Genomic DNA, 19,675 nt, shown 5'->3' with positions numbered 1-19,675 from the left:
GTGAAATTAAAATCTGACGTGGTTTCCCTGACAGTAATTTAGAACCTTCACCTTTGAGAACTACCTAACGGCTCCATTATTATATAACCTGTATGTCTTACTGATGTTACCTTCTAAACTTGCACATGGATGCTTTCTGAATTCTAGATTTGACATATACGTCCGAAGAAAGGCCTTGGATGTGTGAGAGAATGATGAAACTGTGTAAGAATTCCTCATACAGGTGAAGTGGGAAACTCTTACTTTAGAACAGTTATTTAAAACTCCCCAGTAAAAAGTTCCTCAAAAATGTTTCAAAGCCTCTATTCATGGATGCAGAAAGTCTCCTACTTGCAGAAACCGAAGATGATGCTGACTGCACTTGGCAATGAACAAGCCTTGCAGGGATCAAACCATCTAACCTAGGAAGATGGGTCTGATTTATGTCAAAGTCAAGTCTGGGAAAGAAACAGTTTCTCTCTCTCTTTCTCTCAGGGAAAGACAAATATTTTAAAGATATGTGGTTCACACAGTAAATATTAGTACTCGGGTGAGCTACAAAATGGCTTCCAAATGGTCGACAGCTGTTTGAAATAAAGTGCAAAGTTGGCCAGATGAGGATTTAAAAATCATAATACATCATTTATCATTTTCCCCAGCTCATCCAAACACTTTTGAATCCATCCTGTCCTAACTTAGTTATAGGCTGTGGTTTGTTCTTTTAAGAGAGCTACCATATCCTATCTAAGGACTGCATCTTAGTGGTTAAACTGAAACATAAATGATGGCTAATCTAAAGCATACGTAGATGGACGTCAAATAGCATTTCTGGAGAACCCAAACTCTGTTCATATAATCTAGTGATTCACGGATTCATTTCTGAAATGCACTAAATACCAACATCAACACATGTTTTTATAGGCTGTTAATCCCTAATTAAAGTCAGCAGTTCGGTATCAGTGAAAACGATAAACTCAAATAGGAAAAAAGTCTAGTACAATCTGTCATTTTCCTTTTTTACTTTCTGTTCCTTTTCCCAAACAATCCATCTTACTCATAGAAAAAAAGGAAAATCTAAATACCGTTTAATTCCTTCTTCCTTCCTTCTTTTCTGCTCTGGCCCTTAGTTAATCTCCATAGTCATAGTTTATTTCAACCAAGCCTTTACAGTAATAATAATAAGAGAAAAATGTATAATTCTTCCAATTCTGTATTCTATTCAAACACTACAAAAAGAAAAAAAAAAAAAACCTAAAGGCATTTTTCTTTTTGGTTGACTTCAAATGTAGGGTTATTTTTCTTTTTTGTCCCCACTACCAGTCCATATTTATAGAAAATGCTTAGAAGTACAGTTGTGTATAAGAAATAATAATCACAATTCCCTGTTGTATCCTTTAGAAATTAACGTTTTCAGCTTCTTTCAATACTGTTATTATTTAAGACAGAGCAAGTGCATCTGTATTTTATATAGAACTTAGTACTTACATGTGGTTAAATTTCCATCACGTGTCACTTGCTCAGCATTTTCTTAAGCATTCCGGAACTCAAAGAAATTTATAAAGTAGTATTCAAAGGAACGAAAACATCATACAATGTGACAAAAGTCTTACTATCAATTCTTTGGCTGACCATCTGGTCCATCTAAATGGTCTATACAACAACGTGTACAGAATGGTAGGCAAGCTCTTTTCTGAAAACAATGACTCCACAATATACGTGTTGATTTACTAAATGAGGATGGTTGGGGCGAGCAGGATGTCATTCAGTTACACTTAACGATTCGTTGAGTGCCTACTATGTGCCGGCTGTGACGCGAGGCACAGAAGCTACGGAATCAAAAAAGGCATTAAAAACATGCCTCTACTGTCTGCATTTTGTGTGTGGGTCAGGCTGTCTGTAAATTTAGAGTCTTTAATTCTTTTGACAAGAAGGTTGCAGTGGTATTATTACTCTCATTTTACAGATAAGAAAGCACAGACTGCAATGGATAGTTCTTTTACCCAATATCCTTCGACAAATCTAGCAAAACCATGAGGTGAACCAAACTGACCCAGTATCAAAGATCCACCTTTGTTTCCTCAGTGGCTCCTCCTAGCTGCCGGGGAACTCCTCTCGATGAGTCAGACACCCCACTGTACTGTCTACAGCTGAAGCCCCAGGACACAGGGCCTTGCTTGGGACATCTACTATGTGCCCAGGAAACATTTGCGACCGAGTGTAGACCCTCTCGTTCCTGATCTCTCCTTTTGTGAGTGTAAGCATGAGTGCTCGTGATAAAGTACTGAATTACATCTTCCACACTGAAATGCACATCAGTGGAAACAGAGGATTTGATATACAGATATGTCACCCGACCACTTCGAGTATTTTCACCAATAACACATAAAGCACAACCAGCTCGAATGAGTATTTTGCTCAAGTTCTCTCTGCATCAGTGCCGTGGAAACTTTCAAGTGCGATGCGTTTCCACTGTGTATGAGCAAAGGATGTTTCTACATCTGTACTACGTACGTTCATGCCTGCGTGCAATAATCCCGTTATGTACCGACAGTTATATGTGTGTATACACACACACACACACACACACACACACACACATACCTGCATATATATATACCTGCATTTTAGAAGCAAAACATGCTCATCATTTCATCTCACATTTTTAATTGCTCAGTGTCACATTCTCATGAATTAAAATGTTCTTATATTCTACAGTTTATAAATGAACAATTGTTTCACGTATCTTGTACTCCTAGTTGAAAAAAAAAAAGGCCAAGTGCATTAGCGTTTATAAGGAAGTGGCTGAGATAAACACACGTGTGCATGTTACAGCACCACAGGATTTTAGTTAACCTTAAGTGGTGTTGACGCAAAATCCAAATTTTACTGCAAGATAAGGGGGAGAAAACCCCGGCAGCCTTTATGTAGTGGGTGTTGGAGCACCAACGAGGAGTAAATGATTTGATTCCATGGGCTCAGAGGATTTGTCAGCTGCCTCATAAGTATAATTCTGGCTCTTCATATCCCTGCTGCTTCTAATTTAGCAGGACAGGCTCATAATTGAAGCAAATTAACTATTTACACTTGCCGCTTCTACCAGGGGAAGAGGACACGGCAGCAGGAAAGAATGAGTAGGAAATTACATTCTTGCCACTTGTGTCAGATCTGCCCTTATATAAACACATTAACAGTAATTTCATGAGGCGTCAAACATAGGAATAAATACTGAGGGATAAAATAATGAGGTGTTGCTATTGAGCTGAACTGCTATGGCTAATATCCTTGGATATGAATTATGCATCCTGAAAGAAGGCATATGTTACAGTATTCCAACAGTTTCCCTGCAAGTGATATCTGCTCATTAGGTTCTGGATCTGGAGGTAAATCGACTCTCCTCTTCCATGCACGACGGGACCAACGTTTACAAAAATATACTCCCTGGGCACCGGGGGCTGTGGTTTCTCCGAACACACCAAACTCTGAACAGGCCTTCCGCTCCATTTTTAGCATAACAGCATGTTTATTTAGCTCTCTGGCTGAAGCTTTAAAGCCATTTAATGTAATGTAAACAAGAACATTTTGTTTGTAATTTGCTAAATGTATTACAGCCCGCCTGTGTCTCCAATTAGGAACTTGAGGTTCATTTAGTAATTTACATCTGGTTCTGATTTAAGGTGACTTTCCTCTTCCACTTAAGAGCTGACTTTCTGTGGCTAAAAAGGACCCGAGAACCCTTTATCGTTCCTCGGACCAATCCCTCTTGCTTCAACGCTGGGCAGACTCCTTAATTTAGTAGGGCTTGGTTCGTTCTCTATTGTCACTGTGGACCCAGATCTTACAGTGCGGTGACCGGAATCAGAGAATTCAGAAATCACAGGGACAGATAAGAAATTTAGCTGAGACCTCCTAAAAAAGATGCTGAGGGCTGCTGAAACTCCAAGGAGCCTAATATACAGGGTGTGATATTGTTAAGTCATTATTTTTCATTCTCCGTAGGTTCCAGTCAGTGAAGATAAGTAGCAAAGACCAGCATCACAGCAATACTTCTGCTTTATTTCCCTTTCTCCATCTGGTGCCTTCTGAACAACTTAGCATGCTTCCGAAATGGGCTCTCCATTGTCTTACGATTCATTAGCATTTAAAACCTCTGGTAGGAATCGCAAAGGCAATTCTGCTTCCATTCCGAGTTCAGCACCATCTTCCAAAGGATGCAGATGGAGAGATCTCGGATACGTGACGTTTGTTCAGTGGTGTTGGTGGGGATGATTCATAAGGGAGGTTTTGTGTTCCCGCAGGACTTTTGTCACTTCTTTCAGCTTCCTTTTGGTTCTTCTTCTTTGAGAGATTCCTCGCAGAAACCAAAGTGCATATAGTTGCTCACTCACCATGGATTCTGAAAATAAAGATCCACCCTTCTGCTGTACTTTCTCATTCCCGCCCACCCTCCACAATGAGGAAGCATGTGACATAAACATACAGCGGCTCTATTAGTCATGTTCTCTCTGGCTGTCAAGAAAACGTTCAATCGTAATCTCACTAATAGCTGTTTTTCCTTAAATATTGTAATTTTCTGAGCCCCTAATAAATCATCAATAATTTTGTCCATTTTTCCCCAGTTTGTGTTTATATCTGTAGCTGTTCATAATTGTGGGCTATTATGACAACAGGATTTGTGAACAATTGTGGCACGTGAAATCCTAGCTTCCTACCCGAACCAGCTGCCTACACAATGCCAATAGCATCACGTGGGGCTCTTGCAACACGCCTAAATTTTGAAGTTTAATGGTCTGCCTCTAATCGGCTCCAGCAACATTCTTTTAAAAATACATAGCAGTGTGTGTGCTCCCAAATTTGAATATTAGATGAGTAAAAATACAATTAATTTAAGTTCGGAACGGAGATACTATGTGATGTTGGCACAGTGAGTCAACATAAAGGGAAAGAACAGGTGGTAATACACATAATAACACTTTGGGAGATGCCGCTGAAATTCTCTCAATGCCCAAATGTGCATTCGAGGCAGGCATGTTCGCTTTGCTGGCAATTCTTGCAAAGTGGGGGAGAAAAGCTGCCACATAGCAGCAGGGCAGTGGCCCGTCTGCTGCGATACGCTCCCTTTTGTAAGCACAGTGTCTGATTTCATTCATTTGACCCTCTCTCTGCTTGTGCCTGGGATGGGCTTGCATCCACTGGGCCTTACCAAACCATACTTTGTAGCAAACTCTTCAGCCTCCCTATCTTTAGTAAGCAAGATCAGCTTTTACGAGGAGAGGAAAAGCTATGCTGAACCCCTGTTAAGTCAAAGGAGCATAGAGCCTGGGGACAAGCCCTGTGAGTGACCCACGCTGCTCCCAGTACCTTGATTTGGTAATGGTGCTCAACTTCTTTTTTTTTTTTTTAATTTTTTTTTTTCAACGTTTATTTATTTTTGGGACAGAGAGAGACAGAGCATGAACGGGGGAGGGGCAGAGAGAGAGGGAGACACAGAATCGGAAACAGGCTCCAGTCTCTGAGCCATCAGCCCAGAGCCTGACGCGGGGCTCGAACTCACGGACCGCGAGATCGTGACCTGGCTGAAGTCGGACGCTTAACCGACTGCGCCACCCAGGCGCCCCATGGTGCTCAACTTCTTAAATATCAACTTAAAATTTTTTTTAATGCTTATTTTTGAGAGCAAGAGAGAGAGAGAGAGAGAGAGTGAGAGTGAGGGAGAGAGAGAGAGAGAGAGAGAGACCAGGGGAGGGGTAGAGAGAGAGGGAGACACAGAATACAAAGCAGGCTCCAGGCTCTGAGCTGTCAGCACAGAGCCTGATGTGGGGATCGAACCCACGAACCGCGAGATCATGACCTGAGCTGAAGTCAGACGCTTTACCGACTGAGCCACCCAGGCACCCCTTAACTTTTTTTTTTAATAAGAGAAAAAGATGGGTATTTTAAATAAGGTATTTTATTTAATAAGGTATATGCCAACAATCTTGGCATAGCTTTTTAACACCTGGATTCTGATTATGAAATTGCTTTCAAATATCCAATGAGTTATACAGGCCAACTGCTGTGTAATTTCAGCCTTTATTTTTTATTTATTTAAAAAAAATTTTTTTTAACGTTTACTTATTTTTGAGACAGAGAGAGACAGAGCATGAACAGGGGAGGAGCAGAGAGAAAAGGAGACACAGAATCCGAAACAGGCTCCAGGCTCTGAGCTGTCAGCCCAGAGCCCGACGCGGGGCTCGAACTCACGGACCGTGAGATCATGACCTGAGCCGAAGTCGGACGCTTAACCGACCAAGCCACCCAGGCGCCCCCAGCCTTTATTTGTAAAACAAATTCTTCCCCCAAACCCTGAATATTTCTGCTAAGAGAGAACCTAAAGGTGGACTCATTACAAGTCACTTATTACATGGCAAAGAAAACGCAAAAGAGAAAGCGGAAAAAGTATACGTGTCATCACACGTATACAATTATAAATCCTCAAATGTTACATCATAATGTTACATTAGAAAGGCTCAGCCCCGATTTGAAAGGCAGTATGGGAGAATGGGAGTAATTTTCCTTTTTAACATGACAGTTGAGAATAGAGAAGCTCATATTCTTTGGGCCTGTGAATGCTTTATATGGTCACACAAAAAGAATGTGGAATATTATCTTAATGTTCCCCTCTTGCTATAATAAAAATAAACGGCCTTATTATAATAGAATTAGTGGGAACAACCTGCAGCATTATATTTGCTGCCTTGAGGAACGACCCGATTTTCATCATATGAGCATTATTCTTTTCCACCGGAAACACGGGTATAGGCACTGACTTTTCACGGTGATAATGTGAAGGCCCAATCGTGGGCTAGGGAGGGTCTTTGTACACTTCCCCCTTTGAAACCACTGGTCTTCAAATCACACGAGCTCTTGAGTTCCTTTAGTGAATGTGGGAAACAATTAGGAAAAGGTATCTGGGGTCAGGGAGAGAGATAAGAGGAGTCAGACGGGTGATACACAGATGTTTCGTGGAGTAAAACTGTGGGCAAAGCCGAAGCTAGAGAAGCACATACGTGCCTTGGAACAACACCCCCGCCACCCCCACCCCCCCCACCAGCTGAGTCTTGGGTGGAGGGAGGGCTGGGTCTTCAGGACAGAATCACGTGTGTCCTCTGATGAATGAGACTTCCTGCAATCACTTTCTGAATGTCTCCTCTGGGAAATTTCATCTCACCAAGCAAAGGAGTTTATAGTATTGGAGCCTGGTACCTAGCTAAGAATACACACAGGGGTGATCAGAGTGGAGACAGGGGTACATCCCGTTGTGTGGCATCAGGGATGGCGCTGGGAGGCATTATGGTTACAAAATCCAGGCAGGAATGGGGTTGGGATTCCTGGTCTCATGTGCACTTAGTTCCTCGTTCAGCAACGCTCTACTGAGTGGAAGAATGAAGTCACTGCAGAATCCCACCAGTGAATGTCCAACATCAGCTGGGAACCATACCTCAGCTTTGGGAGGGTGGGAGCGAATTTATCTGTGATAGGCTAGAAATCAGCTCTAAAACCCCCAAACAACTGTATTAGGGGTTCAGCAGAATCACAGAATACATCGACCACCCTCTTAATAGTGAGATGGATGTTTTAAATGAGTGCACAATGTTCCAGTGGGGTGTTTTCTGTCCTGGAAGATGAGTCTTGCAAGATGGTGGCCCACACTGTAGGCCTGTGCCTTCCTGTGAAGTCACCTCTGGGCTGGCAATCTTGGAAAGGACATAAGAAAATATATGGATATTTCAGACTATAAAAGGTAGCTTTGACTGACAGAAAAGAAGGCTTCGGGAGAACTGGGAGGAAGGGCAGGTTCTATGTTCCTTAGCAACTGGTCTACCATCACCACCATAACTGACTGCAGAGAATGATAAGTTCTAGTCACAGTAACTATATGCACCAGCCAAGTAATCTTAGATGAACCATTCAGCGGAACGAGGGACTCTGTTTTGTTCTCTGCCAGACCTCCGGTGTCCGGAACAGTGCCTCAGGGCACATAGTAAATGCTCAGCGAACACTTGTTAAATGAATACATGAATGAATTTAACTATCTGGCTCTATTTCATGGTCTACAAAATTGAGATAAAAGTGTCTATGAGCACTCAGCAGAACCAATGAGACAAATCATGTGAAAGTTTTCTGAGAAGAGTAAGGAACTATATACATTTAGATGTTGATCCATACTCACAAGATCCAGGTGCTTCTAGATGTATATAGCTTTGAGACTTTCTGTTGCTTACCCACTTCCCTGGACCTGATGAGGAAAGGTGAAGGTCTCTACCAAGAGTCAAATGTGAGATTAATACACCATTATTCGTACCTTTCCGTATTCTGCAACAGCTGAAGGTGCATCCATGTAATTGTTTCAATGACTGTAATTTAATAATGCTTGCCTATTTTTTTTTCTTTTTGACAATGAAATTCGAGATGGTGATCATGGCAATCTACTCCATGGTTTAGAAATATGGGATCAGTATTGCTTCTTCGTTGAGGTGGGCTACATCTGTGTACTGAGCTCTTAGCTCTCTCTGTGATTCCCATCATCCTTAAGACCTTCTGGGCTACTTATGCTGTGGCTGAGATGCTCCACATGGCCCTCCCTAAGCATGGTCCTCACATCGTGGCAATCCACACCAGAAGAATATAACCAGGCATCTGGTCCCATTTAACACAGCCTAAAAATACGAGTATACGTGGGATTGAATAACAGGCTCTGGTGGTCTTTAGGGAATGGTTAAGGTTCGTTTGGCAAAGAGCAAAGAGGGTTTTGATGACCAAAGGGTACATAATAAGTGCTCGAGAGAGGTGTATACAGTTTTCAAAATACTTTCAGTATTTTTTTTTTTCAGTCTTTATGATCACATTGGCAATGTTAAGGAATGATGTAATCCTGGCTGGGACATGTAAAAGTCCTTCCAGTAGTAACTACAGTATATAAACTTCGAAACAAAGGAAACTAACGTGCTATTTACGAAAGAGTAGTAAAGGAGTATAAACTTATGTGAAAGTCTCTTGAAGTCCGGTTCGGACAGGGCGCATTCTCAGCCTTAATTCTGGTATCGGAAAACTTCACCCACAGTCCTCCGAAGCTGTTTTTTTTTTTTTTTTTTTTTTTTTTTTTTTTTTTTAGAGTGCATACTCTTTCTTAAACCACGTTGATTCCCACCAGCCCACTTTGCATTTTTTCTTACCTGTTTTTGCTCTTCTCCTAAACCATCCCACATTGAAGCCACAATTTTAGAGACTTCACCAAAGGTAGCATTTGGATTTTGGCCCTTGATGGCAGCCTGAGTATCACGAAAGAACAATGCATACGCAGACACAGGCTTCTGAGGCTCATTGGGGTCCTTCTTCTTCTTCTTTTTTGGGGTTTTTGGCTTTTTCCCCATGTCAGATGCAGGTCGCTTCTCTCCACCATTGATCTGAAATAAAAAATCAAATCAGAATTATGGAGGAACTAAGAATATTTGGCAACATATCATATTGATCTCCTTGGTGGCTTACACGGATATACTCGTCACGCAAACACAGACATTCCTCAGGGGCACCTGGGTTTGTCGCTGTTGTTGGTTTTTGGATAAAACTACCTTCACATTTCCTGCAGTTGCCATATTTATCCTTCTTTCAGCCTAATTTACATACCTTTCAAATAGCATTATTGATTCTTTTTCTACTATTGTTATACCATTAAATATCCCTTACCCGTCAACTTCTCATTTTTCCCATTCAGGAAGCTGAATGAGAAGCAGCATTGTAACTGTGACGGCAGTGGATTCCTCTTGTAGTGACCCTATTGTATGATCCATCTAACTTGTGTTCTTTGGGGCAGTTTAGCCTTTTTTTTCCTAATTATGATTTTAAAACCATGGTGGGTGACGTGTCCAATAATAAAGTTGAAGGACGTTTGATGTTGCACTTAGGTCTATAGAAGGCTAGCAATGCTCATGGTTTAGAGACTGGCATCATCTAGACAGATAAGTGTTGTCCAGTGGAACTTTCTGTAATAAGGATAAAGTTCTATAGTAGCCACTTGCCATATGTAACTAATGAGCACTTGAAGTGTGGCTGGAATAAATAAGGAGCAAAATTTAAATTTTTTTTTTCCAACGTTTATTTATTTTTGGGACAGAGAGAGACAGAGCATGAACGGGGGAGGGGCAGAGAGAGAGGGAGACACAGAATCAGAAACAGGCTCCAGGCTCTGAGCCATCAGCCCAGAGCCCGACGCGGGGCTCGAACTCACGGACCGCGAGATCGTGACCTGGCTGAAGTCAGACGCTTAACCGACTGCGCCACCCAGGCGCCCCGAGGAGCAAAATTTAAAGTTTTATTTCATTTTGAATTCTTGAAACTTAAATAGTTACATGTGGACATTGGCTATCATATTGGACAGTGCATCTCTGGAGACCTTCTAGATTCCAGATCTTTCTAGAACAGCTCTACACTCAGTTTAAAAATTGGTTCTATTGTCTTCCTTGTCCTCCAGTATGGATATTTGGGTGATTTCAATTGTTATTCTGATGCAGGTGGGAAAAGACATCCTGAATGGCTTTAAGGTATCTGCATTTGAATATTATCTTTGCCATTAGCTAATTATATGTGGTGTGACTTCACCTCTATAGAATGGGAGACTGTGGCTAAGATTTCTCTCTGGCCCTAAGATTCTACGAATCTCCACAAATATCAAATAGTGCTGCCTCCGTTGGGATCCTCTGCTCAGGCGCCCCCCCCCCCCCAACATAAAGGCACATGTGCGCTCTCTCCGGATAATGCTGCCATCATCACATTGAGGTACGCTGCACCTTCCCCTTCTTTCCTCTCTGCAAACATATGTACAAGCAATACGTATCTTATCCAGACAAATTGCTAGGCAGGGGAGTTCGTGTAAAATGACTGCCAGCAGTGGAGAGCAAGCGTGAGGTCCAGTGGATATGACACCAGAGGATCTAGACTTATTCCCTCCTTTGCTATTTTTGCCTGTGTAATCTTGAGCAAATTATATATTTCTCTGGGCCTCCATTTTCTCTACTGCAAACCAGCTGCGGTGCCATTTTGTGGTTACTGAGATGGTATATATTTATATTTGCTTAAAACTTTTAAGATGTTAATTATGGCAGGCACTTAAAAAAATTCACTGAATGAATGGAAAGAAATTTGTGATGCCACACTGTCATCGTTTAAAAGATCTGCTCCGAGAACTAGAGGGAGACAGGAAAAAAAGCTACATGAATTCTTTGCCTTGTTTTTAGTGAGAAAGATAACTAAAAGCTTGTCATTTTGAAATTGCCTACTGAAGGAGATCAAGCACCCCTGCGGGGACAGGATGCTTTGAACCCGGCGAACGAAGGTAGATTAACGCTAGAAGATATCTTCCCCAGGATGGATCTGAGAGGTGATCGTGTGAAATTGTTGGTCCCCACGTAAATCTGCGAGAGGTCTAGCATGTTAAGGCTGAGTTGATCCTGGGCAAACTGGTGTTAGTTATAGACTAAAAAGGTGGGCAAACATGACCTAGAACAGTGGCTCTCCAATACGGCTGTCCATTAGAATTGTCCAGAAACTTCTAAATAATATTCGATGCCCGCGCTTTACTCTACACTAAGGAAGCAGAATGCTTATGAGTAGGAGACACTGGCCTCAGACACACCCTCAACTGTAGCGTTCCCACTGGTATTTAATTGCTTGAGAGACAAAGCAAACAAAAAGTCACCTTTCTCTTTGCTCCTATGGGATACACATGGCCGTATCTTTCCTTCCTCTCTTCACAACTAAACTCCTCCACGTGGTTGTCCGGGCTGGGTATACACAGCCTCTGCAACTCATTTCAGTGTGCCTTCCCCATCACTTTGCTCTCAGGTCAGGTCACCGAGGGCCACTATGCCTTCCTGATGTCTTTTAGGCACATTAGGATGTAAACTGTCTTCTCTCATGAGTTTGTACTTAGGTAATCTCCTAAGCACACAGTTTCCATTACCTTTTGTTGCTGGACAACTGTCAAACTCATGTTTCCCCTGAATTTTGAACACACTGACATGACTGCTAGTTGACATTTCTATTTGCAAGCCTTTTTATGTATTTTTATTTTTTAATTCTATTTTTGTTATTTTAGTGTTTATATTTATTTTTGAGGAGAAAGACAGCATGAATGGGGGAGGGGCAGAGAGAGACAGAGACACAGAATCCGAAGCAGGCTCCAGGCTCCGAGCTGTCAGCACAGAGCCCGACGCGGGGCTCGAACCCACAAACCGTGAAATCGTGACCTGAGCTGAAGTCGGGCGCTCAACTGACTGAGCCACCCAGGAGCTTCTCTGCGTGCAAGTCTTAAAGTATCTCAAACTCAGTCAAGTTCGTGTTATTCACTTGTATAGTTCCGTGCATTTCCTTGAGAATACACATCATACGAAATTATATAATAATTTAAATGTTAGATCTTCTCCCGCCCCAGACTGTAAGCACCATTAGGGCAGGTCCACATGTGATTTTGTTCACTAGCACTTATCATGGTTCCTAACACATAGTAAGTGCTTAACATTTGTTAGAATAGTAATAAAAATTATAACATAAAATAATAACATAACTTAGAGGAGGAATAAATCAAAGCAGAAGTGGTTTCTGTTATAGGAAATTAAACCATGCTAATTTACTTGGGAGCTTTAGGACATTAAGCACATATGTAGTAAGACAGAAAACAAATAGACTTTTAGAAAATATTTGATACATTAATAGTCATTCCTCTGGGTTATAGACTGAATCTTCATGATTTTCTTCTTTGTATTTTTCATAATATTTTATAAACATGACGATTCTTATATTTGTAATTATAAAATATTTATTAAAAAGAAAAATAGAAAGGAGTTAACCAAAGTCCACAATGAAGAATATTAAAAAAATGGAGGGATCATGATATTGGAGGTCATGTTGCTTCAAGGATTGAAAATATTTAGAAACAGGGAACAAAGTGTAGGAAAATAAATGCGTATCCATATGGAATATCACCTGGGCTCATTTGAAATTTCAGTTAAAAAATTAGTGACGTATTAAAATTTCTATGATTGCAGAGGTTATCAATCTTTTTGGAAAATACTCAAATGTCAATCACAGAAGTCAATATCCTATGACGCAATGTAAATATACTTATTAAAAGATTTTCCCAAATTATTTAAATAATTTCCCTCCTCCACTGTCCAAAATTGTCTTCGAACCGCTGAACTTTATGCAACCTTTCCTTTTTAAATTGTTATTTGGACAGTCGGGTGCAAGCCTGATTGACTGACTGATTACCGATGGATATTTATTTAAGTTTATTTATTTATTTTGAGAGAGACACAGAGAGTAGCGGGGAAGGGGCCAAGAGAGAGGGAGAGAGAGAATCCCGTGCTGACAGGATGGAGCCTGACGCGGGGCTCGATCTCACAAACTGCGAGATCATGACCTGAGCTAGAATTAAGAGTTGGCTGCTTACCCAACTGAGCCACCTAGGCCAGCCACCTCTGCCATTAAGGAAAGCTGGCACCCGAGACGGCCAAGCTAAAGGCTACACACAAAATATTTACGTCTCAGGATTCACTTGTCTTTCCCTCAGTAATTACAGTAGATCACTAAAACTATATTCTTGGATCATAATATTCTGACTACTTACAGAATCGCCCGTATGGAACTGAACTGGGATTTCAGCTATGCCCTGACTTCCATCGCAGGCTGATAGAAGAGGAAAAAGCAAAAACAAACACTATTTATGAAAGGTCTCTATTTTTTTTTTAAATTTTTTAAAATATTTATTTTTGAGAGAGAGAGAGAGAGAGGAACAGAGTACAAGGCGGTGAGGGGCAGAGAGAGAGGGAGACACAGAATCTGAAGCAGGCTCCAGGCTCTGGGCTGTGAGCACAGAGCCCAATGTGGGGCTCGAACTCACGAACCATGAGATTGTGACCTGAGCTGAAGTCGAACACCTAACGGACTGAGCCACCCAGGTTCCCCAAAATCTCTCTATTTTTAAAAAATAAAATGTGCTTTGAAGGGAATCAGTGTTCCTTGTATAAAGACTTATTGGGTAAGCACAACATCTTTGTTTTTAGGGTGCAGCATAATGGAATGAAAAATCCTCATTGTGGTTTGATATCTAATACATCCAACTACTTGGGCAGTGCTATGTGAGTTTAAGGGTGTCTGCCACATGAACCTCCTGATTATTTATTTTTCATTTTTCTTGTGTTCCTGAGGATACAGAAATGAGCTATTGTTTTAGATTCTGTGTAAGGAACCGGGGATTTGTAAGGCCTACTTTCTGGAGGTAGCTTCATCATGTATTTGAAAAGCACATGATCATTGCTCATATGCAAAGCCTCCTTGAGGAAAAAATCGTTATAATTTGGATCCACTTACGTGCCAGTAACAGATTGCATTTTGAAAGACACCTGGCTTTTTTGACCACCAACTACTTGGGATGAACACGATGATGAATATCATTACGGTGGAAAAATCAGCTAAATGGATTTGTAATAGGTCCCTGAACCTTAATTTTGAGTATTGTCTAGATCCTGAATTCCTACTTAGATGGATGAAAGCTTATAATTTTACATCCTAATTTTCTAAGAGACCCTGACTTCTAAAGTCGAGAGCAGCACGGTCTCATAGAATGTTCTGGAAAGATGGAAATATTCTCTGGGCTGTCGGAAAGGGTGGCCGCTAGCCACATATGGCTCTAGAGCCATACAACTGATAAAGTGTATTTTCTATTTATTTGATTTTAATTAGCTACATTTGAAGGTGCTGTCATGCATGACTAGTGGCGACTGCAATGGACAGTACCGCATTGTGTACCGGGCACTGTTTTAGAGCGCAACATTTCTAAAGTTACTAGGGCTCTAAAGTGAGAGCGTTAAATTTAATCCCAACATCATAAGCTCTCGAATAGAGAAGAAACCGTATAATGCAAAAGTATAAACTCCCCGTGATGACAACAAGCACATTCGAAGCAAGGACCAGGTGCCATTCCTGTGCCCAGCCTTGTTAATTTCTCCCAGCCTTGGTATGGGGTCCTACATGCTGTGGATCACCACACACGTCCACTGCTGTATCTTACAGCACCGGGCAGAGGCTCAGAGTTCCAAGACAAAGGGCATTCGAAACAAATGTAAAAGTTGTATGAAAACCAAAACATGGCTGGGTTGTAATGGCCCTAACTGTAATCCTGATCACCGACAGATTTACTTGACATCCGATTAAGGCACTAATGAATAAATAAATACATACACAAATGCATAAATAAATATTACTCTCACATAAGCTTCACGCAGACGCATGGGCTTCCTGTAACTTACTCGTAGACATAGATTTATTTCTACAATCCCTGGAGGTGTCCTTAGGCTCCTGGTAACCCCCTCCTGTCATGTCTTATTGCTTAATTATAGTGATGTATTTAACTTATTTATCACAAGAAAACAATAATTTTTCACTTTAAAAAAGCGTGTGTTAACGGTGTTGCTTAGGTAATACTTCTTAAGAATACAGAGTACACGAGTTAAGACTCTCAAGGAAAGAGAATCACTGATATTGAAATGTCCCTGGAGAAGCTAGAAACGTCTATAAGCATATTTAAAATAAACTGCCGCGGCCCCAAAGCCTTTAATGGAGCTGGGAGAGCTGTTTAATGCACACTATCTTGCAGTAATCGCTGGAGTTTAAAATAGATTTTAATCAAGCACCATCTGCATAATAGGCTGAACAAACAACATGGAACTCTACTTATAACTCTTATCACATAAAGTAAATATTATAAAATCTTCGCCATAGAAACAGGACATATCACAGCACTTTTTGTGATGGTGCTGTTGCTGTAAGTGAAAAATTTTGCTGCTTAAATTCATTCTCTCTTTTCTCTCTAAATTATGCTGTCCAAAATCCCCTTATGAGAATAAATTCAAATAAGCATGGAAAGTAAGTCATCTGGTTACTCTGAAATCAGCAAGGCTGCAATAATACTTCTTTCATTTTGCAATCAGGTTTATTATTATCATTAATAATAACAGTACATTCAGTGACTCAAAACATCAATTGTAAAAAAAAGGTTTATGAAATGCTACACTCCTGAAATGATTCACCAGTATGAATGTGTATCATCGTTTATAAAGCAAATTCATTTTTAAGGATCCCTGATCCTGCCAAACATAGCTGAGTATTGCTTGAGGATGATGAGTTCAGCAAGGGTACTCAGTGGCCTTATGTAAGGATACACAATTTGGGCCACTGTCCAGAAAAAGTACGTGAAAGTGAGGAGGAGAGTCGATTGCAATTATATATACCTATTACATTTATATTTGTCAATTCTGTGGAATTCACATGGTCTGTTCCAAATGTGCCTCTCTGGGGCAATACTTTTCACTTCTTATTCTTTTGGAAAGAGGGTTTCTCCTGCTGTGTGTAGAATGCGCAAGGTGCCTGTGTTCAATCTCACTTTATTTTTACTCCACGAATTAATAAAGTGTGCTCAACGATCTAGGGCGTGAATCGTCCAGGAACATATACACCTTGAGAATACTCCGTCCTAGTATGATTTAATTACTCAAATGGATTTTAGGAACAACTATTTAGAATTGAGTGCTAACTGGCTATTTGACTGGATTTTGTTATTTTTCCCCAGAACTACTTTGTTAGGCTCAGCCTTCACCAACGGGATACTTTATTTTTGGTAAATAAGGAGTGAATATTTTTTTCAATGGCTGGGATCTAAGGAATTCTTTAAAAGTATCATACATATTATATTATACCATCTGAAGTGTTGAACAGCTGCATACTAAAGACAGTTCAATGAGGAAAATACGAGACTTCGGGGTCCCAATTTGCTGTCCTATTGCTTGATAATGTGACTCGACATTTGGTTCTAACATTGCTTGATTTCACTCAGTGTTTATAGAAACCTGTCTGCTTATCATCTTTACTTTGTACAGGAATCTTCTTGCCGTCAGAACGGTGGTAAATAAAAAGCACTTTTCTAAAGGCTTATTTAATTGTTGCTGTAGTGACTTAGCCTATTTGCTCCGAGGAAAAAACCTCTCTCTGCCCAGCATGGCAAAGTACACGCACTGATGAACTAGCAGATTAGTAAGAAACTCTTAAAAAAGCAAAAAGTAAGTGAAAGCAGGGACCCAAAGGAGTGAGCAGAGTACAGAAGCCAGCTTTTGTCTTCAAGATCGTTGCTGAGCCTGGTAAAGTTGAGTCAAAGGTTCAACAGATAGCAGACAAAGCCCATGGCTGACTGAAAGTGAGGTGCTTAACAAGAGGGTCCCTATCAAAGTCAGGACAGAAAATAACTAGACTCTCAGTGCCAGGGTGTGATAAAACAACTTCCCCTACATGCGCCCTCTCAGAACCTGCAAGGACGGTACTGAATGAAGAGTGGAAAATATCTTTTGTGATAATTCATGGAGAGAAACCAGCATTTGTTAAGGACTGATACCCTGAATGCGTTCTACTTGGGTGACCTGGAAAGACTTCAAGCCAGGAGTGGTTCTAGTCATTCCCAGAAGAACCCTCCTGTGGATAAGGTCCGATGGAATCCTCATCAAGTTCTAATGCACATCAGCTTTTATTCTAGAAGCCAAAAAGCAAAAGCAAAACATGGCATCAAAAGCAAGAGCCAGCAGCAGCTATGGATGATAGAAACTGACCTCCAAAGACTGAAGGTGCTGGAATTAGCGAACTCTCGAAGGAACAAAAGGGTGACATATATGGATAAAGACAAGCAGCTAAAAAAACAGCCCAACCAGATTTGAGAAAGAACCACATAAAACCAGAAATACAAAATAATTGAAATGAAACCCTTAATAGGTCGTCTTTAATTTCAGATCACATCTAGCTGAAAAGAGAATTATGAAGTGGGAAAATGACATGAATAAATTAGTCAGAATATAAGACAAAGGGGCAAGAAAGTGGAAAAGATGAAAGAAAGTCTAGCGCATAATGTATTAGCATTCAAGAATGAGAAAGGAGCCAGATGGGACAGAGGCAAATATCTGAAAAACAATAATGGCTGAAAATTCCCCGGGACTGGTTTAAACAGAAATATTAAATTCACGGTAAGTTTAAAGACCCACACACATCACAGTGAAGCTGCCAGATGCCAAAGGCAAGAGAAGATCTTAAAACCAGTCAGAGAATCAAGGCAGATTGCTTTCAAAGAAAAGACAGTGGAGCAGCAGAATTCTCGAAAGCAATCATAAAACTCAGGATGCAATGGAGAAATAGAATATCTTCAATATGATTGAAGAGAGTCACTAGCAACCTAAAATTCCAGACACAGGGAAAGTAGTTTTTAAGGCAATCAGGGTTCCCATATTCCTCGTGAAAGCAAATTTAAAAAGTTTTTTAATGTTTATTTTTGAGAGAGAGAGCGAGAGAGCACGTGAGCAAGTAGGGGAGGGACAGAGAGAGAGGGGGACACAGAATCTGAAGCAGGCTCCGGGCTCTGAGTTGTCAGCACAGAGCCCGACGTGGAGCTCGAACTCCCAAAAGGTGAGATCATGACCTGAGCCTAAGTCGGGTGCCTAACTGACTGAGCCACCGAGGCGCCCCTCGAGAAAGCAAATTTTAAAGGCATAGGGAAACCGGTATCAGGTGCAAGAAAACACTAAATATGTAGAAATAGCTAAAGGAAAAAAGACTGTGAAAGTGATAAAAATAATGCTTCATGGAGTTTATTGAATGACATAATTCAATTAAATTATGATTGAAACAACAGCAATAACTGCTCTGCTATAAATCTGAAGGGGGGGTGTTTGGAGTTAATATAAGAGTAAATATATTAATCGATGTTAGAATTTTATGCATTGGTGTGTCAGAGGCAGCTACTAAATGGAGAGAAAGTACAAAATTTCCCATATTACAATGTAAAATTATGGAATGAGTGAAATAAGAACAATCTTAAAGAAGGTAAAAAAGAGAAAAAGGAACATGGAATATGTGGGAGAAATAGGAAGGAACATACTTAAATGGAGAAATAAACCCAAATATTTTAGGGTTTATATCAGTTTATATCGATATAAATAAAGCCAGTTTTATTTAAAAGTAGGGGCACCTAGGTGGCTCGGTCAGTCGAACCTCTGACTTTTGATCTCAGCTCAGGTCATGATCTCACAGTTTGTAGGATTGTGCCCCGGGTGCCTTGGGCTCCTCAGTGACAGTACAGAGACTCCCTGGGACTCTCTCTCCCTCGCTCTCTGCCCGTCCCCTGCTCGAGCTCTCTCTCTGAAAATAAATAAATAAACTTAAAAAAGGTAAAGAATATCTAACTATATGTCATTTACAAGGGACCCATGTAAAACTTGAAGTAGAAAAGTCGAAAGTACAAGGATGGAGAAAGATAAACTGTGGTTCTTAGCCCATAATTTCCCGAAAGGGAAAAGTGTGCTAAAAATATACTTCTAATGCAGATACTTTAAGTGTCTCGCAGTGTCTGTTGTATTACAAGTGCTGGATTACAGGCTTAGAACCACAAGCTCCCCAAGTTTATGTTTCTTTGATGTTTTACTGTACGTGTAGTTTATGACCTCAGGCTGTCAACACAGCCCCAGAGCAGTCGGGACCATGGATAGTGTTTATAAGGTGATAATTTATTTTACTGATATATTTGCAATATTTCTCTCTGTCACAACAAACTCATTTCATTTAATTGTTCAAT

At 40.7% G+C, this 19,675-nt stretch overlaps 1 protein-coding gene across 3 annotated transcripts in view; it reads right to left on the bottom strand.

Annotated features, from left to right (window-relative positions):
- Positions 1 to 19,675, bottom strand: part of TOX (thymocyte selection associated high mobility group box) — a 310,418-nt gene that overhangs the window by 26,998 nt on the left and 263,745 nt on the right. For all 3 annotated transcript variants that reach the window (XM_040487734.1, XM_040487733.1, XM_040487735.1), the window contains one exon: positions 9,192 to 9,422. In XM_040487734.1, coding sequence (XP_040343668.1) covers positions 9,192 to 9,422 — 231 coding nt within the window. The remainder of the gene's footprint in view (positions 1 to 9,191; positions 9,423 to 19,675) is intronic.

Source organism: Herpailurus yagouaroundi, unplaced genomic scaffold, assembly GCF_014898765.1.
Source record: "Herpailurus yagouaroundi ecotype Mexico unplaced genomic scaffold, PumYag 165, whole genome shotgun sequence".
NCBI lineage: Eukaryota > Metazoa > Chordata > Mammalia > Carnivora > Felidae > Herpailurus > Herpailurus yagouaroundi.
The sequence above is the reverse complement of the archived record's forward strand: the minus strand, read 5'-3'. Positions and strand labels throughout refer to the sequence as shown.